This window comes from Telmatherina bonti (assembly GCF_933228915.1).
Source record: "Telmatherina bonti genome assembly, chromosome: 9".
Taxonomy (NCBI): Eukaryota; Metazoa; Chordata; class Actinopteri; order Atheriniformes; family Telmatherinidae; genus Telmatherina; species Telmatherina bonti.
Genome location: NC_136627.1, coordinates 26,413,539 through 26,439,042, shown reverse-complemented (window position 1 = coordinate 26,439,042; position 25,504 = coordinate 26,413,539). Strand labels below are relative to the sequence as shown.

The window sequence follows — 25,504 nt, the reverse complement described above, 5'->3', positions numbered from 1 at the left end:
TTGTTTCTGTGGTGGATGTTGTTTCTGCACATGCTAGAGCTACATGGGATTAAGATGACAAAATGTATTTGAGGGAAAACATGAGAAATGGCAGCAAAACAGATGGAATGAAATTAAATTAAATGAATGAAAAATACTTTATTAATCCCCAAAAGGGAAATTCAATTTTCAATTTTTCAAGATTGTGGCATATACATACTTTTTGTCGGAAACTCAAAAAGTAGTTTTATAGTTAAAAAATAGTTTTTGAGCATTTTAATGGTCATATGATTATACAATTTTAGAAAATCTGCCCGTGAACAACACAACTGACTGGGTCATGTTATCTAGTATCCATGTAAAAGTGACAGCTGGAATCTCTGATCAGACTGATTTCAGGCAGATGGATGAAAAGTTGTCCATGTAAACGTAGCCACTGACTCTCATCTCTCATCCGGATCACCTCAAACTCAATTTTCCTCATAAACTCTAAGTAGAAACCTCAAAAGGAATGTGGCATGATTGTACATACATGTGTATGTCGTCGTACGCTAGAAAGTGGTAACAGATTGCTGCTCTCTTTCAGGTGGCATGTCCTGTTTGATTCAGTTACGTTGCCTGGTCGCTACTGTCGCTACTTTGGCACTTAGAGAGTTAAATTAAACTAAATGATGTAGATGTAAATGCAGTTTCAATGAGAATAAAACCAAATCTCATTCACTGTTTCCTGCAAACCACACAAAACTCATAGACCTAAAAAATAAATCATAATCATAACAATGGCTCTGTGTTTTTGTTTGTTGTTCTGTCACCAGTTTTGAGTGATCCTCCACAGGCTGTGTCGGTGGTTCAACTCACCAACAGCTCCAGTATCAGTGTTTCCTGGGAGCCACCGCCTCATAATATCCAGAGTGGAAACATCCGAGAGTACAAGGTTGGACCACACCTAACTCTTTCTCTTCTTGTCTGTATTTGTGTGTTTGTGTGTGTGTGTGTGTGCGTGTGTGTGTATGTGTGTGTGTGTGTGTGGGGGGGGGGGTGTGTGTGTGTGTATGTGTGTATGTGTGTGTTCTTTAGAGACTGTCAGACAGTGAGTCAGCCGACTAACTGGAACAAGTTGTATTCTATGCAGGTATTACTCATTGCTTTCCAGATTTCTTCTTTCGGTGATAATGAAAAAGATTCCTAATCAACAATTCGCAATTACTCATGGCTGTTCATGTGCTGCCAGTACATGTTTTGTCATCCTTTTTTTTTTCTTTTTTAGCACTGACTGTCCTTTTCATCTGTTTATTCTCTGAACAAAACAAAGTCCTGATTATCTGTATGTCTGCATCAGCACAGCACTGACTGCTAATCATCAGGAAAACCTTTAGTTTTCCTGTTTGGATTTACTCTTCACATCTGTGTCTTCTAGCTACACAAGCTGGATTGTAAACATCTGGATGTTTTTAGTGTGACTGTAATTTGACAGGAGACAAAAATCACATCAAGTCTCTATAAATACTTCTTTTCAGAGAATTTTTAAAGGCTTAAATGTTGAAGATTAAATATTGAATCCCTTGGAGAGTATTTCAGCGCACATTTTCATTATGACCGCCATTGTCTTAATCATTGAAACTTTGCAAAAGGTTAATTAATTACAGATTTGCTGATTAATATAAATATATATGTACATAACAGCAGAGTTATCAACAGAGCATTAACTATGACTTTGTTGTTGATTAATATATCTGATATGTAACAATGTGATTAATAGTGACCAGTTAAAACAAAGAAAGCTCATTGTCTCTCAGCTCATACACCTCTGAAGGTCTGACTTTTTCAGCCCTGTGTGTTGCTCTTAGACCAAAACTTTGTGGTGGAAACTATCTGCAAATAAAGCAAAAGACTTTATTGTGTACATATAGTAGTAAACCAGTTTGATGGTTCCTACTAAAATTACTTTAACAAAATACATTATCTTTGTTTAGTCACTAGGCCGAAATGTCCTCATTGAAAAATCTATACTTAAAAGCTTCTTGTCATTAATTACATTGTGTTCCAAACTATTGTGCATACTCTATTTTGTTCATTTCTCCTAAATCATTAGCAAGAATAATTGTAAATATAATGATTTTATTTGTCAAAAAATATTAGGTTATATACTTAATTAAACAAAACTATGAAAGATATAAAAATAAAGTTTGTTTTTTTTCCCAGTGTTCCAAATTGTTATGCAATCTTTGTGAAACATTTTACATGTCATAGTGAACTGCAGATGTGCACCTGTCATTTATCATTTCTCTAAAGATAAAAACATTACAGCTCAAGTTGCATTTTAACACAGATTTCTCCGGCATCACATTAAAATGAACTCTCATGCATTGAACTTGAAAGTCTGTGGATAGTTGTTGCCTGTCTCCTCTGAGGAAACTAAAACCAAATATTAAACTGAAATCCTACATGTGGAATAAATCAAAGCACTGCATAATCTCACAATAAGTGCTGCAAATATTTTGTGAAAAAAGTTCACACAAGAAAATAGAGAAAATTTTAACAGAAAGATGGATTAAATATAAAGCAAGTCTATTACACAAATGAATACAAATACAGTACCTGGCAAATGTTTAGGCATAATTTACTATTAAATGTTTTCAAAACTTTTGACTGGTACTGTATATGTTTTTTTAATAAACATTTTAATAAAAAATATTTGATGGATTTGACTGAAATGCAAAAATATGTTTAGATAAGCATAAAGAATATTTTGGCATGCTCAGAAAAAAACATAATATTAAATCACTTGAAAAAATCGAAGAAATATTTAGCAAAGTACTCATTTAAATGTATTTGAAAAACATTTGTGTGAAAATGTGGCCCGAACTTTGAAGTAGAATTAATTAATCTGTTTTCAATATTGAATAAACTGAACTCTGAATAATCAATACTACATTTTTTCTGTGATGTTAAAAAAAGGTCCACAACTTTTAAATCCAGTTTCTTTTGCTTATTTTGTAATATAATTAAAATGTTTCATTTTCATCTAACATGTAAAAAATCCTCTTCAAATAAGTCTTTTAATGGTCATTAAATGCCTCCTGCATCTCTCTTCTCAGCTCCATATTGCCAGATAAAGCTTTGGTCCCAGAATGATTTTAATAAAAGCCTTTTATTGGAATCAGAAACAGTCAGAAGCCTTGTGTCATTTTAATGTCAATGTTAACTCTCACTGTCTGCTTTTTAATCAGGTCTGGTGTCTGGCTAATGATGTGGAGCCTGAGAGCCAGATAAACCGAACTGTGGATGGAGCAGTTCTGTCCATCCTGCTGACGGACCTGCAGCCTGACGTCCATTACACTGTGGTGGTGGCTGCTATCACCAGCCTGGGTGTGGGCACTGAAAGCCAGCCTGTCAGCCTGCTTCTCAGTGAGTCACTCAAACTGTTATAGCTACCACACAAAGAGACTCTCAGTAGGGCAAGTGTACGGCAGGTGAAAGCTGCATGTGGTATGTTATTAGCCTGTTAAAAGGAGGTGTTACATAATCAATTCTATTTTTTCCATAATGTGAAAGTAGTTCATGAAGAACTCACAGTAGATGTGTTTATATTGTAGATTATCATTTAATTAGCCTTGTTAACCTTAGTTCTTTCTACTTGTCTGCTTTCATCACTTCCAAGTAAAGCTCCTTGTGTTGTGGAAAATAGTGTATTGAAATCAATTTCCAACAGCATTTCCTGCGGAAAGTAAACCTTATATATGCAAATAAGCTCATATTGCTTTTAGATAACAGATGTATGATTACATTCACAGGGTGGTGAACGGGTGAATACTCATCCTCCCGTAGCTGTGATAATTAAGAATCCATTCAGCTTTGTCCATAAAACATTGCCACCTTCTTCCGTATTATCCTGTCTCATATCTCAGGCTCCTGATTTGCATGTGTGAACAAATGGATTAAAGCTCCTCGCAGGACGGGAGGATCTCTTGATTTATAATCATCCCCGTTCGCTGAAGGCCAGACTAACCTGCGAGCTGACCGTGTGCACTAAGACAGGATAAGACAAGGATTACTACATAAAGGAGTGCCGTGTTTATTACAGTCCAGCCAGCAGTTAGGAGTTATAGATGTGGGGAGAACTGTTTCCATTTCCAGCCTTTCTTTCACATCCACTCCAGAACCAAAACAACCCAAAGTGTCAGTTTCAATTAAGCTTTTCAATGTTTCGCTCTGTAGAAACACAAAGCCTCTAACAACCATTCACTGATCCAGTGTTGAATTAGTGAAGCAAGGCAGAACTTGTTCAGTCAGGTCAGGGTCAGAAACAATTTCGTATGTATTAACAGAGGATCATTTTATTCCGTAGATGTAGATTCAATTTTCTAAATACAACTTTTTCAAACTGAACCAAATAAATTGCATTTCATTTAGTTGTGAAGTTTCAGGGTCAGAATGTAAGGGCTTAAAGAAATGTCAGATTGACACAGTTTTTCATTGAAAGCACCAAAAGTAACGTCATTATCTTCTTTGCTTGTGAATGAAAAGCCAATGAGCTGTAATTTGTGTACTAAAGTATGTAGTGTGGATATTTGAAATAAGACCTAAAATATGTATTCACCCAAGTTTCATGGCAATATGTAAAATAACATTAAAAAACGAGTCAATTTATTCATCCCTACATTATTACATCCATACACGATTCTTGCTGCTATTTTTCTTGCTGCTGCAAAAATTTTTATGTGATTTGACTGAGAAACACAACATCAGTGGGTTACATTCATAAACTGGATATAAAAAGAAAGAGGTTACATTGGATCAGGGAGTCCAAAGTTGATTCCTCAGAGGCTGCTGTTCTGCAGGTTTTTAATGCTTTTATACTCCAACACACTTGTCTCAGATTAGATCAATTGAGCAGACAAACCTAGTGGACCAAAGTGATGTACAAAAAAAAGGATGAAAACCAAATCCATAATTCAAATAAAATAAAAAAATCTATCAAATAAAACAAAATACAAGAACATACAAATTAGCTTCCTAATAGGAGTGGGAAAATCAAATAGAAAAATCGAACATCGAGATTTTTTGCTTCACAATTTTAAAATCAACTTTTTTGTTAAAAAATCTTTTTTTTTTTCAAAGTAAAAATAATTCATTATAATTTTTTTTTTGTCATTTTTGTTGTTTTCATTGATCTTTTTACTTGTATTCTTGGGCATTACAGCAGCAGAATGACGGTCTGGCTACTGGGTTGTTGTTTTTTTTCTAATTGAAATCAAGAAACTGACATTTTTTTGTTTTTTGTCTACAAAATTCAGCAATATAGAAGAATCGGGAGAATTGCAATTTAAATCAAATCGCAATTAAAATTGAATCAGCACCCAAATAAAATCTAAATTGAATTTAATTGGGACAAAAGCATATCGTCCCAGACCTACTTCCTAATATACAAACTAATATGCCATTTGTGCAGACAGGTTTTACCTAAAACCTCGAGACAACAGCAAAACCTCTGAAACTGATTTAAAAGCACATTTCTAAAAGGCTAAACTATTAACTTAGATTGCCACCTGATTGTTGTACAAAATTCCAAAGATTGATGAAGACAAGTTGTCATTTGTCGATGTATTTTATCTACTCTTTCAGCTCAACCACTGGAGGTGAAGAGAAGCAGTAACTTGAGCATAACGGAGCAGATCACAAGCATCATCTGCCAGCCAGCCTTCATCGCAGGACTGGGTGTAGCTGGGTGGTTGGTGCTGATGGGCTTCAGCGGGTGGCTGTACTGTCGACACCGCAGGAGGAAGCAGCTGGGACACTACACTACATCCTTTGCATACACACCAGCAGGTGAGCTGGATAAGAAGCTTTGACTTGTCTGTCTGAACTGGGGTTTTTGTCAAGTTGTGTTTTAGACAAGCAAAAATAAGGTTACACCGCCATGACTCAAGACTTTGACGTGCTCAGAACTGTCAAGTCTTACAGAAAGGAAGATGCAGAGAAAAAAAAAAAGCTTCATCCATCAGATTTTGTTTCAACTAAAGTTTCTAACAGATCTCTAGGGGTATCGCCAGCAGTGATGAAGGTTTTCAATTTCGGGTTGTGTTTGGCAGAACCATTCTTGCACTTTCATACTCTTATACTGTTGATTAAAATGTATTTATCCCCACTGGGTAGTTTGCAGGGCAGAAATGTAGAAAAACATCAGAGACTAACTGAATGCAATGCAAAATATAATGACAACAATGAAGGTTTGGAATATGGCCTTTGGCGTGATGCATAAGCACATAAACAAATCATTTGTTCAGTCCTCCACGCCTTTAGCAAAACGCGCAATTTGATTTTCCACCAGTATTTCACACTGACTGTTTTATTATATTACATTTTAGTGTTGATTCCATTGTGATCACATCAGTTTAGACAACATTGACTTCAGCCATAGATGAAGAAGAAAAACATCCGCATTTTATGTATTGCAGGCAGACTGCGCTGTATAGATCTGTTGTGCCGTTCTTAGCGTATGTAGGTCAGCAGTGTATTTTCATAGAAATCAATTCAAAGCTGCTTTTGTGAACCCCGCTTGAGATAAACTGTTTAATGGATCATATTGTGAAACATAATGATTCAGAACTAAATGTCTTTATCCTCTACTGAATCAAAGAAAAAAAAAAATCTCTTAGGGCAAAAGCTTTCTCTGCTGTCAAACAAGATTTATATCTTTGCTCTTTTTCTTCATGCAGTTGGTTTTGCTCACAGTGAAGGATCAGGAATCATTAACGGAGGGTAAACTTTACATTGTGGTTTGGAATCAGATGACAAGCGCCACTTTGTGTCCTAAACAGCATTGACGTACTCTAACCTGTCTTCCCAGACCTGGCTTGTTGGGATCAAACGTGGGTAACTACCCCTGGCTGGCAGACTCCTGGCCCACTCCAAACCTCCCCCACATCAGCAAAGACTCAGTCAACTGCTGCTCTGGAAAAATTGACTCAGACAGATATTATAATTGTGAGAGCCGTTGTAACATACATTAGAGTACTGAAGAGATGGTTTTGATTGATAATATAACACAGTCCTGTATTTTTCAGCTGTTGGGATCATCAACTACCCGAGTCAGACAGAGAAACGCAGCACAGCGTCCAACGACAGCCCCATCTACAGCACCATTAACACAACTGCTGAGGATGACCTGCTGGCATACTACGACACCTACTCCAGTGTGTCCTTCAACCAGGGTCCAGACCCATACAGTAGCAACCCAGTACTCTCAAACAGTGGGCTTTCTGGTCTGGAACAGGATCTGGACCAGTGGACCATCAAGTCTGGTCAGTCGGGGTCTGAATATGCCAAACTACAGTATACCAAAAAAAGCAACGGTGAGTCTCCCATGTCTGTGATTTACAGGAACAAAACCTACATTCATAAACACAGATAAATGTTTATAGAGCTCATCTAAATGTCTTTTGTACCTGGACAGTAGCTCCTCTGATTTATCAGATTTTTTTGTATCAAATCAATACAGTAATAGCTGGCAATAATATATAACTCATTTAGAGTAGTTGTCCATAACCAAGAATATTTCAGGCTAAAAGTCAGGGTGCACATGGAGTGCCTGGTGCAGCTGAACAATGGAAAAGGTTAAACAGGAAGAACAAATAACAACAGCTTCACAAGTACCACACTCACAGAAAAGCTGACAGCATTTAGCTGTGATGAGGGACAGCCGATCCAACGGTACCGTCCCCCCTTCCTGCTTCTCTTGGCGCGTTTTGAATGATCTTGTTTTATGCAGCTTATAAACATGTAAACAATCTGTTAAAAATATTAATACATAACCAAGATTAATTGTTCTAATGCATCCCAATAAAGAGAGAAATGTATTTTAATATTGAACACTGCAAAAACTCAGCCTTAAAAAACAAGAAAAAAAAAATACAAAAATTAGGTAAATTGCTTATAATAAGATAAATTATCTGCCAACAGAACAAGAAAATTTGGCTTGTCAAGATTTCCCAAAACAAGTAAAAATACTCTTAAAACAAGAGGAATTCTCTGGCATAAAAACTAAGAATTATCTTACCTTTAAAAAATAAGCATATGTGTACTCGATTTAAGATTTTTAATCTTACTTATATTTCAGTTTTTGCTTCCTTTACATGTAAAAACATTGAAAATATTCTTACAATGTATTCATTTATGTCATTCAGTCAAGTGACAAGTTGCCCTTGCCCTCTCAAGTATAGAAAAAAAGAAAAAAAAAGAAAATTACAAGCATTTAAAAATTTTAAGTGGGCTACAAAAAGAAAAATACAACTTAATGTCTGCAGATAGATTTTTTCCTTTTTTAATCCAAAAGCCTTTCAGAGCAACCATTTGACATTTTATTAAATATGGCACAAATGTGGCAATATCTGACAGTTTGTGTGTTGTTACGTTTATTATTTAATTGCTACCTTACAAGGGCGGCAATTGTAATCAGGTTAGGTTACATGAAAAAGTGCTGTTGCCTTAGAAACCTCCAGCAGCTTGTCAGATATGCATGTTTAATCATTGTTCATATATAAATTTATGTCTGATTCTTTAAGTATAAAGTTTTGATAGTTAAGTAAGTAACATTCATAAATGTAGGCTTAATTCTTATTTATAGCAAGTATGTTTCTAGCCACCTGGCTTTATTTTTGTACTATTAACACAATTACAGTATGCACTACACATCCATTTTATGTCATTTTTTAAATTAGTTTTTGCCTCATCCTGAACGAGAAACAAAACATCAGGTACTATTAGGAACTAGGAATATGAAGATGAAGAAATGCAGCAGCAAAAAGCTGCGTGAGCCCGATGTGCAGTGGATCCTCAGACAGTCAAGGTGTTTCTGCAGATAGAAATAAAGAGAAAAGAGATGAAAATGTCAACCTGGCAAAGTGTCCTTTAGGCATGAACAAGCAAAGCAAACAGAAGAGGTTTTAACAGATAACATTTGATTGACCATATTCATTATGGGTCCTAGTGAGCAGTTTGTGGTTAAGAGTCAGGGCGAACAGGAAACAAGCTGCAGCACAAAACTCAAACACAACTTTGGGCTGTAAATAATGTCAAACCGGTTAATGACGTAGAATGAGCTAGCTCAGACTTTGCAAAAAAAAGTAAGATCATGGAGGGAAAGAATGCCAAAATCCTCTAAAATGGGACATTTTATGTTGTGTTTCTAGACAAACTAGTACAACACAGATCTACTGAATCCTCATCCAAGTCAGCTCCTCTCACCTGGGTGGATGTTTTATCATTGCCTCTTCCTCCCAACAAAGACAGAGGTCATACAAAATCAGACAAAGAAGAGGCACAGCACAGGTGAGACTTGTCTCTACACTGAAATGTATATTAAAGTTTGTTTTTTTTTCCTTTCCTTCAGGAGCAGATATACTTCTTGTGCTTTCATTTGTCTGGTCTTTATTTATCTTTGTCATTAACATCAGTCGCTGACATTTCTTTTGTGACAGAGGCAGTAAAACTCGCTGGATATCAAAGCTGCCCTCTAACAACACAGAGGCTGTCAAGTGAAACTTAAGCGAAGTTTGGAGTCCGAGGAGTTTGCAAATTAACAGTTGTGTCCGTAGGCAGCGAGTTGATTGCGCTTTGGGGATGCAGAGAGGAAGCGTTGGCTCTAACTAATACTGACACATTAGATTGCGGACATAACGGGGGTGGGATCCGAGGGCTGTTCTAACTGTGCCACGTCTTTTGTAATGACATTAGCATCCATCTGACAGGCTGGATTAGTACTTTTCATTTTCAATGACATGTTGGTCATTAAATTAGCCCTTATGGCACTAAAGTGACATCAGAAATCAGGGAGGTGGATCTTGTTCTCTGTAACTCTTTGCTGCTTTCCTTTTCATGGACACATATTATTTTTCTCTCTTATATTATATCCATACAAAAAGCAGGTTGCCACTTGATAACCATTTATAGTAAAATAGAGTCAGATTGTTTTTAAATAATTATCAGGATTCATTAGATGACAGCAGACCTAAATGCAGGAACTGAGAGCGGAAAGAATGCTAGCCCAGTGCAATCTGAAGGTCGAGCTTTTCTCATATACTTCACTTGCACGTATGGTGATGCTTGCTGGATAAGGTCAAACACAGCTACTCCTCTGTGGCTCAGAGTATGGACGCCATTTAAATTAGATATGGCCTTCTCAGATTTGCAAGGAGTATTGGAACCTAGACGTAGATGTCCTGTGGGAGTAGTAGGCGTCTGCTGAATGAATTAGTTGGGTCTTACAACTGAAAAAGTTATATTTAATTTTTTTTTCATTTCATCAAACATTTACTGTCACATAATAATACTGTTATTTCTGTCCCAAAGTTGTAGTTCTTTATTATATTTTGTGCATGAAACAAGGTTGACTGTCAGTTTGTTAGAAGAGGGGAAGAAACTGTCATAGCTGCAGCTTAACAGATGTAAGAATTCCCATTTAATGGCTTTAGTTTAAATAAAGCTAAAATTATTATTCAGTTTAATATTCTAACACAAAACAGTAAAATATATGAACTACTATGAAACCTATTCCTGTCAGTAACATCTATTGACCCACTGGAGTGAGTTGTGGTGTGGTGTTGTTTGCTGTGTTTAGGATGATTTTAAGTTGTTTTGAGCAGAAGGTGAGTAACACCATCCAGTCACAGTATGTGGGTCTGAAAACTTTAAAAACGTAACCAGAAAAATTCACAATCTCCCATCAGTTATGTGCAAATGTAATTTTGTCTTGCACGTTCAGCCTCCAGTCACAGAATTGGGACCTCAATATGACACCTATGGATCTCATGTGTCTTTTCATTTGCCTCAGAGGCGTACGCTCACACTGCTCTCACTCATGATTCGTCCTTTAGTTCTGAGGAAGAAGATGATGACTGGTGTCCTCCACTGCCAGCCAGAACCTATTTAATGGACACTTCCAGAGAGGAACTCTCCAGCCAGTCTTTCAAACCAGAAGAGCTCTCCTACACAGCAACTCTCATTTCTTCAGACGCAGCCAAAGCTAATGGCAGTCAACACGTTGACCTCCTGGCCCGTCACCACTTTAGTTCCCAGGTGTCCCAATCCAACCCGGATCTGTTTACCAACACTAAGACCAGGGATGCCGGTGATTTGTACACCTCTAGCCAATGGGCAAACGATTTCAGGGGGGAAAGCCTAAGCAAAGGTCAGTTTAAATTTACTATAATGCTCTTACATCATTAGAATAAGTCTCACAGTGGAGGATGTTACTTAACAGGAAGTATTTGTACAAGAAAAGCTTGTCAGATTTATTTAGGATAAAGCACAGTATACCTTGTGGGTTTTTTTTCTTCTGAGGATGACATTGGTGTGCTTTCTTGTCAGTACAATCTGCAGCTGCAGAGTTGGGCCCCGCAGCCCAGGCACACAGATCCAGAAGTAAGAAGAGAGTGCCCAAGGATGGACTAAACAAGCGAAAACTGCACAGTGAAACAGGTAAGATGCATTGTTTTCCTTTAAAAATTGGGAACGGTACTCGTTTTTAAGACTTTATTTAATTGCTGTGGCAGCATTGCTCTGTTAGTGTATCAGTTTATCATTTTTGGTTTGAAGTAAAATAGCTCAACAACACTAAGATTGCCCTAAAAGTAATAATAATAATTATACAAAAGATTGATGCATAAAAAACTTTATTAACTAAACCTTCTGGCTGAGAAATAGACGCACCGCATTTCTTCTCAGATTCTTCTGTAGATCTTTTTTTTCGTTTTGTCCTGATTACAAAAAACTAATGATCCTTTGTTCCTCAATGGCAACTAGCCACCAACCTGTGTACTAATCAGCTGATTAAGCAGAAGGGAGAAAACCAAAGCAAGGATAAAAGTTTCTGGGCAAACCTAACAGAGATGCATGAGCAGCAAAAACACAGCAAACAAGAAGTGATGTATGGAAACCCCTGACTCCAAGAAAACAGTTTACTTTACCAGCACAAGTGCTTGCCTTGAGGTGTTTTTTTTATTTTTTTATTTTTTTTTACTTTGGTCGTCAGACACAAAGTTTTACCAGACATAGTGAAAGGAAAAATTCAATTCAATTCATTCAACTTTATTTATATAGCGTCATATCCTTTCCTAATTAGCCCTGTCGTCCATTCACTACTCACTCTTACCTAAAAAAATAAAAAAAACTCCACAAAGACAAGCATGTCCTAATTTTGATTTTTATTGTTAAAACTATGCAGATTACTCATGAACCTACAAGCAGGGGTCCAAGTTAACTTAACCACTGTGATTAGTAGTTCTAAAATTGTGATAATAAAGAATAAATAAATAATAATACATTTTATTTTTTGGCACCAAACAACAAAGTATTCTCCATCTCTCTGTTACTCTGACCTGCTACACTTGCATGGAGCATCTGTCTCCTTCATTCTTTAACTTAATATTATGATCCTTATCTGTTCTCTCATGAGAGGCACATGTGACATTTTAAACTTTAATTTCTACAAAGAGCTCCTTTTGATTTTTTTCTGTCTGTGTACAGTTCTATTCATTTACTTGTGTATATTTGCATTAAATAGTTTAAAAGCAAGAGACAATGGTTTATCTATTATTATTGAATTAATTGAGCATAGTCTATATTCTTCAGAACTAATATTGATTAGGATTTCCATGGCTAATTATAAAACCTTTATTAGAAATTAAGTTAATTAGGAAACCTAAAAAATCTTTGATAAGATCTCTACATGTTTGTGTTTAGGGTATTGAGCCAGCATTGATGTTTGACTGTTTATCTGATGGTGCTTAGACAGCTACACAATGTCTACTCCATGCACAAAGAATGGCCTGTTATCTGTTTATTAAAATTACATTTACACAATTTATGTACATAGATATGTACATTTTAATTGTGGGTCATGGTGTGTCACATAGTGAGCTTATGCATAGAGGTCTCTGGCAGTGTTTTTCCAGTTTAAGCAATGAAAGCCTACTGTCACCGCTTGGAATGTGGATTTTTCTCACTGCTCTCTGCGAAGAAAAACATGACAAACCAAAGGCAGACCATGAAATGATGTTGACTGAATCCCTAGGTTGGATCTAAACAACTACTAATCATTTTCACTCTTCCTCCTTCAGTATTTCTTATCTTCATTTCATTTTTAAAGACAAAAAGAGTCAGAATAATAATATGATGTCATTAACTTCATCAGCTATGTAAAGAAATGTTGAGCGCCTTTAAAAATTTTATTTGTTGGTTGCTGAAACATTTTTTATAATTGATAACCATCTAACTGTCTCCTCTGGTTGCCTAGCAACTTGTCATGAAGGTAATGAATGACTGTAGCATGTCCAGTGGTTGTTTTTCACATTGTAGCTGTTGTATGATTAAACAAACATGGTATAACATGCTAATCAGAGTGTTTTAGACTCACTGCTACATGAGGGCAAAGCCACATAAGCTGTTCCCCACTGTTTCCAGTCTTTCATGCAAAGCTGCATCTTCATATTTAATACACACACTCAAGAGCGGTATCTTCTCATCTAAGTCTCAGCAAGAAAGTGAATCATATTTCCCAAATGTCAAACCATTCCCTTTAAGCTGAATTCCTCTTTTGTCTGTTTTTTTAATCATCACTGATCAATCAAATGCAGAACTCCCGCCTCTACCAACCCCTCCCTCCGCAGATGACTCCCTGCAGCTCTTGGTGGATGTTTTGAGCCGCAACCGAACAGACAGTGAAAGAAAAGAAGGGAGTGACTCACCCATTCTTCCAAAGAGGGGAGAACATTTCTCACCTCAAAGAGGAGGAGCTACAAAGTGGTTATCAAAAGGTACAAAACATTCATGTATAAAGGAAAAAAGACAAAAGCACACAATATTTTCCTCAGCAACACATGTCACGTAGCTTCAACAGCTGGACCACAAGTAGATGTGTATTAATATTTTTGTGAAGCTTCATATAAATCCCTTTAAGCTTCAAAAGACCCAACTGCCACCACTGTAGGCACACTTGTTATCCTGTTGGAGTAATTCTCTTTGTGGTTGCAGGGGGTCCATTTTCAGCCTGACCCATCACTTAGGATTTAACCTAAATAAATGCAGCTGCAACTTTGAGTGATCTGCTTGTCATCAGCAGATGAGAATGTAATCCCGTATGGTCAGCCAAGCAGTCTGCCCAGGGTCCAGATGTCAGGTTATGGGTCCCTTGGTGGGAAAGCCTTTCCCCGACCTTCCACTGCTGGCCGGAGGAGAGATGAGGTACGTCTAGATGGACTAATGGGAGCAGACGAACTGTTTGTTTGAACGTGGTCGTGGTTGGTTCTACTGTAGACCTGGGGTGGTTTTAGACCGTGAAATGTGGGTTTTGCCATGAGCCTAGAAGTAGTTATCCAACACAGTGACTGCAGCAAAGCACCCTTCCTGTCTCTGCTGGAACTTTTGGTAAAATAAAGGGAATTTAAAACTGGCTGGGCTGTTATATAGTTTTAATGTTTTAAAAGTATAAACAGACTAATTGAAATCAGTCAAATCATTTTGAGCCACCGTCATATGAGTTTCAGAAACCAAACATGAATTCCAGTTTGTTTAAGTAAGAGGTTTGTGTTTGTAGTTTTCTCAGAAATATTAAATAACACATGGATTAAATTTCAGAGTTGAAAGAAGACGTTATGGGCCTCATGGGGTTTTCTTTTTCCCTTAATGTTAAGATTAGCTTTCTGTGCATGTAACACGGCAGCAGCGTAATAAAGGCAAGCATTCATAGCAAAGGGGAGTGAGCCCTTACCTCAGAACACACCTCAAATGCCTTGTTTATGATGCATAATGTACATGAACATTAAATAGATCATATCAGAGATGGATGAAGCCCACATCATCAGCTGTCATGAAGGCTTCAGTAAATCACTTAAACAAAAATCATTCAAGGGCTAAAACCTAAAGCTGATTTTAACAGTTACTTTGCCATTATAAAGGTCTGAGCTTGGATGACAGTACATTTGAGCCTGAGATGTTTCAAAGCCACAGTCGATTATTGCAAAATAAATATATAAATAAAAATGGCTCCCTAATTGGAGATGTCACATATGATGCCACATTTTAAACAGTTTTTGGGTTTGTGGTATGGAGCCAAAATTACTGTTTTTATTTTCCAGCTGACCAGTCAGAGTTGTTTGGGCATAATTTCCTCATTTTCTCTTGAGACAAAAATGACTGCACTACAACTGAGGAATTAATCAGCTAAATGCTTAATACCAGACACTGATCAGGCATAAGCCACTTCTTTACACTCATCACAATGAATGGCTAGTATTTTGCCATTTCAAAGTGTATTTACAGATGTCGGTTTGGTAACTTTGGGGGATATGTTTTATTTTTTACATAACAATAATGCATAAAAGTCTTTAAAAGCAAGAAAAAAAAGTAGATTTTTCAACATTTAGAAATCCCATCTAAAGGTTGAACAAAAATAGAGGTGTATGTTTTTTGCCAAATGTATTAACTTTGAACACTTTATAAGTAGTCTGAAACATGACTGTAGAACATATCTTAGGTTTGTGTCTGAATTCAGTTTTATAAGAATTTGAATGTTTTCATCATCTACTCATGAACAGACTGCATTTAACAAAAAATCATGACACACTTGAGCAGAACTCAGAGCTCAGTGAATAAAAACAACAGAACCATAGAAGAAATGGGGTATTTATATAATAATCATTTTTATTGCTGAATGTGAATTCTTCAGGAATATCTATTTCTAAATGAAAAGGTGTCTTGTGTGTACCTGGTGGGGAACTAAAATAGAATAAGATAAATATTGATATGAATGTCACATATCACTGTCAGCCTCTTAAGATTCGGTTCATATTGATCTTTGAACTGATAAAGAACTTCCACGCATTAGTGTGTAATCTGTATTTAAACATCCCTGTCAGCGAAGATGTTTGCATTTGTCTCATTACCCTCTGTGCTGTGTTTTCTTCCCAGAACTTCATGTAGACAGGAGCTGATTACGTGATGTGACATCCTCCTTTTTCTTCCCTGTGATCGTGTCTTTGCAAACCGTCAATCTGTTGCCATGGCATCTTTTGAAAGGCTGAAGACGAAAGAGAAAGCATCAAGGCTCGCCATCTGCCTTTTCACAAGTTATTTGTGTCATTTTTTTTCATGTTATTTTAATAATTTCCTTTTTATTTCTTTTGTGATTTCCCTCTTTTTTTTGCATATATTAACATCTTGGATACATTTTTTTAAGAAAAGATGTAATCAGATTTATCAGTAAAAAGGGTTGTACAGGAGAAATACTGTATTTTTACGCAAAGGGAAGTTGATTAAGTGTTTCATCGTTGTACAGCAGATTATTGAATGTATCTTCTGTTTAGTTCAAACCATGAAATCATGATGTGTGGCAAAAGCACATGAGGCAGAAAATATGTTAATAGCCCATAATGTTTGTGTGAGCCTGTGTGTGTGCGAGAGTTTGTGTGTTGGTGCATGTGTGTGATGTTTGTGTGTTAGTGTTTTAATAACTCATTTCTGTGTGACTGTGTACAGTGTAATCCTGTAGAAAACCAGTGTGTGTTGGTTTTTAAACTGAATAATAAAGCATTTGTTACAAAAATGTTTCAGACATTGTGTGAATTGGACTAAATGTCAGGGAACAATAGCAGCTGTGTTTTTCACAGCAAGACTATGTGGATGATAATGCGTGCCTTTCTTTGGAGTACACATTCAAGTTAAAAATAGTCATCATGACTGAGCAATTCATGCTATAATATGTGTAATTTGTGCTGAAGATACAACCCAGAAATAGTGGAATCATCAGTGGATGCTAATTCAGCTTTTTTTTTTTTTTTTTTTTTTTTTTGTACCCACTTTTTAGTAAATTAACTAAATTACCATTTTATTTAGCAGCGAACCTGACGGCTTTGTAAAACATAACGAAGAAAACTGAAATAAAACTTTTGCTTGTGCCGTTTCCTTTTGCAGGAAAAGAAATAAAATGGAATCACTCTACTGTGATGGAAAAAAAAAAAAACAAGAATCATCCAGTAATTTGCATTTCTAAACCAAATACCTGTGCAAGTCCAAATATGCAAATAAGTGTGCATTAAAAGAGCTGCTGCACTGCGCTGATTAGCAAGAAATGAAGCCCCGACCTGGGCACTGTCAGCAGCAACAATGGAAAGCATGATGTAATTCCTTAAACAGGCTAATTTAAGTTGCACAATGGCAAAAGTTTTTTGGCTGGAACCAGACAGCTGAGTGATGCTTTGAGCCAGAACAAACAAACTGGGAAGGCTGTAAAATATAAATATGCAGCCTGACAAGCAACCAAGGTAAACATGAAAGCATCAAAAAACAAAAAAACTAAACTACGTGCTTTAGAAACAGAAAATAACAGATATGGGGAAAAAAATATGACCACCAGGAAAACAGGATGGTACTTATACTTTATGGTATAGCCTATACACATCATCAGTTATGTAAAACAAAGGTTGTTGGGTGTCAGTGGAGTTATCAGACATGATACACCCGCTCCCCTTTCGAGTCATCGAGATCTACCTTCCGAAAACTTTCAGACACGTCTCTTTTCCAACGCACCTGAATCAAACAGCTGAATTTCCTCCTCTGCATGTCATCCACCTCTGCAGAGGCCTGATAACAAGCCAATCATTTGATTCAAGGCTTGCATCTAAAAGTTACTGGATGGTAGCTCTCAAGGACCGAACTTGGTCTAGACCACACATCTTTTTTTAACGCAGAGCTAACAGGATGCTTTTTAGGTAATGTCAATAATGTTTTTGATGGCTCTCCCATTGTGCTCCCCCCCCCGATCCCCGGCTGCTTGATGGCCCTGCAGAGTGACTGACCAGTAAATCCTCAGCCCCTGACCTGTATGGGTAGCATAAGGTCTTCCATTATCTGCTTCAGCATTCTCCAACAAGCTCCTCGTATTTTCCCCTTCTTCCTTTCAAATATCTCCTCCATTTGGTCTTCCCAGGGCACATGCAGTCCCGGCATGTCCCCTTGCTTAGACTTTCAGTTGTCCCTTTCATCTAGCTGGTACCAGTTTCCTCCACCCCTGCTCAGACTTATTTCTGCACCAACTGGTGTCTTTCCTTCCCCCAGGTCTTGTTGTAATGGGGATTCTGTAAGCTCCCAAGGCCAGCTCACCATGTTGCAATGGTCCCCACTAACGAGTTTCCACAATTTCTTTACAAGGTTATACATCAGATTAAAGGACAAGAACCGTTAGTTCCTATTTTTAACATCAAATTTTGAATATGTTTCACTTTCAAAGAATGTTTAATGAAGATGAGCTCATTTTTTATCATTATAATGCAACTTGGTACAGAGCAAAGACAGTTTAAACTTTTTTGGCGGGGGAAAAAACACACCAGCAGTCATACAGTTTGGATCTCACTCAGACTAATAATTCATTATGGGAATTTAAATAAAAGATCTATGATAAGGCTTCACAACACAAAGCTTTTCTACTAATAAACAAAAGAGATGTAGCCTGATCAATAAGGAACGCTGCTTTTGTAAAGTCAAAAAAATGAATTCAAAGAATAAAATCCATCCATCAGGGTACAAGCTGAGAGTTTTGCTTTCAGTTCAGTTCACTTATATTTTCTTTTTTTTCTTTTTTTTGCTCATGATTGGAAGACTTGTTTTTCCTCTATTTTTAATGTTTAGTATATATCCTATGATAAGACTGCTGCTTGTGATATGAATGGGCAAACAGTCGAGGAGTTTCTTCTCAGGCAATTGCAAAAACGTATGTGGGATGTGATCAGACTGTTAGCACGAGCATAAAGAGCATTTAATACTTGGATTGCAGTGCATACGCCTCATTACAAAGGCGATTGCACATTGAAGAGTTCAGTGGTGCAGAAACAAGGCGCACTGATCTACATAAATATGGTAACAAATTAGAAGAGTTGAGTCATGATTGTAAATATTCCTAACATGCTATGAGGTATGATTTGTCTCTTTACATTTAGTTTGTCAGTTGTTTGTGAGTTGATGTTATGAGTGGGTGAGAGAGCTTGTTGATGAGAAGGCTAAATCAGCTGAGATTATGTTTTTCTTTCCTTTTTTTTTTTTTTTACTGTTGACATGGTTTCCTTACAGGTTGCTAAGTGATTTTAATGTAAACAAATAAAGAAATTGAATTTCATTTCTTTATATTGTGTATTGTGCATTGTGTATTATATCATATTGCAACACAAAATGTATTGCTCCACATCATATAATAGTACTGATCACCTTAGCTCTGTAAAAAAACACATTTCACCTCTGATGATCAATGAATGATCAATTCCAAGATGCTCTTATAAGACAGGGTGAGTCTCTGTATCTCATAGTGTACATGAATCATAAAGGCAAAGCTTAATCCACCACACATACATATAGTACATTTCTTATTGACTGCACACATTTCTTAATTGTGAGAAGAAAAAAAAGAAATTATAACTGTCTGCTATCAAGATTTCAGTCTGTGAATCTGGTATTTTTATTTTTGTATTGAGTCACATTAAATACATAAAAGTTAGAAAGCTTGTTTGTGATGCAAGCAAAGTAAACTAGAAATAATTTTTTTCTGTTACATGAAAATTCAGTGGCCTCATGGTGAGAAAAACAAGAAGACCAAAAAATGAGCTCACATTTATACACCAGTGTTAATTGACCCAGAGGTCCAAATAAACCCTGAGTTTGTTGTATCCTGTTCGCAGTAATGTGCTGTCTGATGTAAGACACTGTGTATGATCTGATGCCTTCTTCACATTGCAGAACCGTGAGACTGCTTGGTTTTGAACGTGGTTTAATGAGAGGGGGAAGCCTTCATCTCACTGTATGACTCCTGAAACGTGACAGCAGTGGGATATGAAAGGCTTTTCCTCATGTCTACGCTGTCATCCAGTGTGTGAGCCCACTGCATGCAGATCTTATTAGTAGAAGTTCTACAGTATTTTGGCTTGGAAGGAGTTCAGTAGTGGGGAAAGTGAGCTGGACTGCCCTTAGCAAATACCTGCTAGGCTCTGCCAGGCTACAAGGATAATGTTAATCTGATGCAATTTGAATGGGTTATGCAATTTAGAGGGGTACAGCAACTGAATGCTTTTAGGCCCGTGGCATGGGTTAGAGTTTCTGTGGTCTGCTTATCCTTCCCTCACAATGACCCCGAGGCTTGTCCAGCCAGTCTGCTAATGAAGCCAATTCACAAATCTGCTAATTTACACCACCTTCTCTACAGACACTGATTGTTTTCTGATGATTACTGGCTTATAGATGTCAAAGTCAGACAAAGCTCCAAGTGGTAGAAGACTTTAAAATCCACAGTGTGTCATAAATGAAATTAAATGGCAAGTTTTATGTGCTACGTGGTTACAGAAACAAACCTCCAACCCCAGGTATTGTATCTGTAAACTCATCAGGAAGAGCAGATGCCAACATTGTCCAAATTAATTAATAAGCTAAATCAAATAAAGCAATATTGGTTTATCAAATGTCAACATCAACATCAAAATACACTGAGGCTTTCTATAACTTAAAGTGAGTACAAAATAAGGACTAGATTTAAACATAAACTGATAGAAAGAAGCATCAAACACAGAAATGGAGCACTGAGAAATCCGAACAAACCTGCTAATGAGAGAGAAAACTTAAGCACCAAGTCACAATGTTGCAAGAGTAAATGTAAAGCGCCACCTAGTGGATTTAACCAGGACTAACAGGATGATTGTGATAAGCAGTGACTCCACACAGATTGGTCAGTTATGGTCAGTATATGCAGCGTGGGCTTACTGTGAAATGAAAATAGCAGAAAACTTCAAAATGATACAAATACAGAAAAAAGAAAAAGAAAACTGGAGTAACCTAAACCTTTAAATCCAATCCAGTCTCTGAAAGCAACCACAGTTTCGGTGCAGGCATGATTTTGCCGTTTTATATAAATGTGCCCACAATAGAACATAAACTGAATAATAAAAACATCAGCTACCATGGACATGTTCGGAAAACTGTTCATACTGTTAAAGTATCTCGTTCATGTATTAATTTTAGCTTCAAACAGAAGTAAGAAATAAACAATGAGGACATGTTTGTAGAGTTGGAAGACACAGTTCGGAAAGAAGTTGCAAGCCAGATGTTTGCTGGAGTTGAGTTATTCTATTGACTGCTTCGAATGCAATTATTCTAAAATTTGATGATAAATTTTGTCATTTTACAAAAGCACGAGTCAATAACTTGACTATGAAACTGTCATGTAACTGCGTTAGCACTGCTTCTTTAATATTTTGTCCAAATGAACAATGCTGAAGAAGATTACTAAACTTCCTTATTCCCCAAATTTGGCGCAGGAATTTTTTAGACTTGATCTGTATGATCCAACCTAGTCCAACCCAAACCACCAACTGCAGCCGCATCAGCAGCATCCTTTTGATGGATCCCTTTGCAGCACATTGCTGTGATGATCAGTTTCTTCTTAAAATCTTTGCTGAGACCTTTCCATGTGGAGTTTCGTGTCCTCCCCAAAAGCACTCAGGTTTCCTTTCACAGTCAAGTTTCCAGTCCCACTCTGTGTGATAGTGAATAGACTCCAGACACCTGCGGCTCTGAATAGAGTAAAGTGGGTACAAAATATTATCCACTTGCCTGTTAGTCCTGATAATTCCCTTTGGCACAGTTCCTAAAGGTTGAACATTTTATTTTTGTCTTATATGTAGAAGTATGAATCACAACCATGTTTTTCTACATGACACTCTCCCTTTAATATATTCTTTCCTTTGCCTTTGTTTATTTTGAGTGTTGAGGCCCAAGTATACAAGAAAAGTGGGTTTTTTTTCTCAAATGTCTTATCAAATGTAACGTGTCTCTTTGTGTATTCATGTCTTTCTGAAAACACCAATCATACCAGATTTTTGTGGCTCTACTCTTTACGATCTGATCTATGTTCTGAAAAAATGTCCCAATGTTTCAAAACTTCTTCAAATCCTTTCAAATTGAACACTTATACTTTATGTCATTGATAAGCAACAGCACTAACCTTGACCTACAACCACCCAACACTCCTTCCACAAGGTGCTGCAACAAATATGTCATTTTTTATTGCACGTTCATTGCCCAAACTGAACAAACCTAAAGCTTTATTAGCCTCACTCATCACACCCTCTGCTCTGCCAACCTAATCATATGCATGTGGGCTCAGGAATTTATTCTGTTTGGAGACATTCAATTTCCTAATTATACATATATGTTTTCTTTTATAAACGTCTGAGCAATTTTTCCAACTCTAATTAAATGAACTTCTCTGGAATTGCTGAGTGCAAATTAAAAGACCTCCACTTGAAAATGTAAGACTTAATGCATAATAAATTGAAGAGAACACAATTTGTCTTTCAGTTATCATTATTAGGGTTGGGAAGACATTAAAAGGAGACTGCAGTGAGAGTAATTTCAGTCATTGCTTTATCAATAACCACATATGGCTGAAAGATGAAATGCAGGACCGATTTTATGCAAATTGTACAATTTCAATTATAATTATCTGCTGCAGAAAAGCGCGTTTAAAGCCAGAAATCACCTGATACTGAGTGGAAAGAATGTTACATTATGAGCAGCAGGCACAAAGGGAAGGACCCTCAACAACTCATTAAATGACAGAATATTCTTCTGCACAATTTCAACTCTTTTCCCAGCAGCATTATAGATGAGCCCAGTGGAGGCCATGAGTTTACTGTGGGAGGTTGTAGAGCATTTTGAATGAAAAGCCCAGTGTCATCAGTATTACTGAGATGTGCACAGCGCTTTAACAGTTTTGTATTTTCAGCAGATTCCCTGAAGTACAAAAACTCATCTTCTGTGATTGGTTGTGGCTCATCCTGCTCCATTGTTCCATCAATCCGTTTGTTCGCTTGGTTTCCTACACACAAACAAAACTTTCCTGCCATTCTGGACAATATTGGGCTCCTCTGTGGTTTGGCAACCCGGATTATTGGATTCTCTGACTTTTTCTGAGAAGAAAAAAAAAGGATAAAGGTATGTCATCAGTCTGTGATAAGTCATAAAAACGTCTGTCCAATATTGGGCATTTTTAGAGATAAAAGTGATTATCTGATATATATTTTGATTTCTTCCTTTTAAAATGGTTGAGAAATGAAACTGCATAAAATATTCAAACATAATACTTTTTTTTCTCTCTTTTTATGGATGCACTATTGATTCTAGCTGGAAGAAAATATTGAACTCACCCTGTTTAGCATGCTACATTTGGTATCCCTGAAAATGTAACTCGCTCAGAATTTCAGATATGAACAGTCGTCCTCAAATTTATTCATACACTCCCATTAAAGAATGAAAAAAACAGCTGAAATTGACAAAAGTAATAATAAATACAAAGTTATGAAAATCCTTACATTATTTTCTAAATCTGGCTCAATACAAATATTCTTTTAAAACGCAAACAAATGTAAAAAAAAAAAAAAAAAATGTGGTACACTACTCATGAACTAATATTTTTTTTAACAATCCGTTGCTGTTTTCACTTCATTCAGGTGTTTTCTGTACCTCTCAGTCAGACTTCTGCACCTGTTGACAGGTATTTTGTCCCACTGTTAATCAGAAAAATCTTCTAATTTGTGCTGGACTGATTTGTTTGTTTGATTTTTCTTCAACTTAATTAAATTTTAAAAAAGTGTCTTATATTACTAAATTATAATTTACCAAACTTTTAGTTATCGTTCCTTTCTTTAGTCTCCAGTTATTTGAAATTCAGCCTTTTGTTTAATGAAAGGGTATGGAATAAATTTGAGGAGGACTGTGTGTAAAGATGAAACGACCTCTGTCTGGCAGTGTTAATGACTTGTCAGATTAAACTAGTTTCTTCTCTGTGTTAACTAAATGCTGTCTTTCTCTAATCATATGTCTATCTCTAGCATGACATTTCTGCCCTTTCCTGAATACATCTACACATTGTTTTATTCATATCCATTGCTGGCCTTCGGTCTGTAACAGGAAGCATTTGTTGTAACTGGTTGTGCAGCGGCAGCCAGATGTGGCGAAGCCCTGATCCGCTCTTTTTTACTCCTTGTGTGTCAGTCAGTGTATTTTGGCAGGATGTACAGCTTCATGGGAGGTGGGTTATTCTGTGCTGGAGTTAGCAATATACTCCTGATTGTCTCCACGGCAACGGACTACTGGATGCAGTATCGACACTCCAGCAGTTACATGCACCAGGGCCTATGGCGGTACTGCGTGCCCGGGAAGTGCATGACACACACAGACAGCATTGGTGAGACTGTGCTCTTTGTACTTTCGCTGCATGGATACATACAGGCAGATCCACATTTATATTTGTTAATGTACTGACAGCTGGTCTATGACTGATCAGCACTTAGGTTACTTCACTCCCTGGCTTAACTGGGAAGTCAAAACATGGCTGAGGCGTCTCTTTTTTTAAAATTATTAAAGCCATCAGATGGTAATCTCAGGTCGTTTCTTAAATGAGGACAGACATAAATTATTTATAATTAAACATACCTTCACTATATATGACAAGGATTGGATGTGTAAAGACTGCTGGAGATTGCACGTCTCTGTTTTCTTTAACAGCGTACTGGGATGCCACTCGGGCCTTCATGATTCTCTCCCTGCTGGCCTGTTTTATTGGCATTGTGATTGGTGTCATGGCCTTCATCCACTACTCCTCCTTTGATGGATTTGACAAGACATTTGCAGCCGGCATCCTTTTCTTCATCTCCTGTGAGTGACACTCTCAACAGCCACAAAATGACCTCTGTGCTGCCATGAAAATATCACCCATTGCGATTTCCTCCTGCGTAGGCTTCTTTGTGTTGTTGGCCATGGCTGTGTACACTGGAGTAACAGTGAACTACTATGGAAAACGCTATGGCAGCTGGCGATTCTCCTGGTCCTATATAATGGGCTGGGTGGCTGTGGTGCTCACATTCTTCTCAGGTTTGCATCGAAGATAACAATCCCTTTGTTGCGTTGCACTCTTACCAATACTGTTACTCCCTTTTTCTTTTAGGTATCTTCTACATGTGCGCCTACCGGATGCATGAATGCCCAAGAAACTCGAATACGCGCTGACCTGCCAAATACTTCCACACATATTGTCAGCTTTACCAGCACTCATCCATGAAACATGGCAAAGAGGAACCAATATTCAAATGAACTTTCCAACCAATCCCTACTTAAAAGTATATATTCATGAATAAGTTAAATAAATGAAGAAAAACATGCATTTTTCTGACTTGTCTGCATTATTAATCACATTGCCATCATATCAGTTATCTTCTAAGTATCTATGCCAGATCATCAGTTCAGTACCAGTTACTACAACCGATTGAGCTGTGGGTATTATACCAAAATGATCACTAAATCTTATTGGGCCACATTTTACAGGCAGATTTTAAAATAATGGACCAAAAAAAAAAAAAAAAAAAAAAAAAAAAAAAGGGTCAAAGTCAAAAGAATATTTTATTTTGTTTGAATAAGTAGCTAAGAAACACTTTCA

The 25,504-nt window shown here is 37.0% G+C and overlaps 2 protein-coding genes across 3 annotated transcripts in view; both read left to right on the top strand.

Annotated features, from left to right (window-relative positions):
* Positions 1-14,265, top strand: part of LOC306760211 (roundabout homolog 2) — a gene marked incomplete at both ends in the record, with an annotated part of 79,454 nt that extends 65,189 nt beyond the window's left edge. Inside the window, 11 exons of the mRNA XM_079246010.1 lie at positions 795-913; positions 3,210-3,387; positions 5,605-5,808; positions 6,699-6,741; positions 6,830-6,966; positions 7,047-7,334; positions 9,171-9,309; positions 10,854-11,167; positions 11,359-11,457; positions 13,614-13,793; positions 14,099-14,265. Of these exons, the coding sequence (XP_079102136.1) occupies positions 795-913; positions 3,210-3,387; positions 5,605-5,808; positions 6,699-6,741; positions 6,830-6,966; positions 7,047-7,334; positions 9,171-9,309; positions 10,854-11,167; positions 11,359-11,457; positions 13,614-13,793; positions 14,099-14,265 (1,868 nt within the window). The remainder of the gene's footprint in view (positions 1-794; positions 914-3,209; positions 3,388-5,604; positions 5,809-6,698; positions 6,742-6,829; positions 6,967-7,046; positions 7,335-9,170; positions 9,310-10,853; positions 11,168-11,358; positions 11,458-13,613; positions 13,794-14,098) is intronic.
* LOC306760077 (lens fiber membrane intrinsic protein-like) overlaps positions 1-25,077 on the top strand; it is a gene marked incomplete at both ends in the record, with an annotated part of 92,250 nt that extends 67,173 nt beyond the window's left edge. The window contains 4 exons of one of the 2 annotated variants that reach the window (XM_079245855.1): positions 24,081-24,256; positions 24,577-24,726; positions 24,808-24,942; positions 25,016-25,077. In XM_079245855.1, coding sequence (XP_079101981.1) covers positions 24,082-24,256; positions 24,577-24,726; positions 24,808-24,942; positions 25,016-25,077 — 522 coding nt within the window. Of the gene's footprint in view, positions 1-24,080; positions 24,257-24,576; positions 24,727-24,807; positions 24,943-25,015 lie in introns of those variants that run through there. The other variant, XM_079245854.1, reaches the window with a different exon arrangement.
* Between the last annotated feature and the right edge of the window lie 427 nt (positions 25,078-25,504).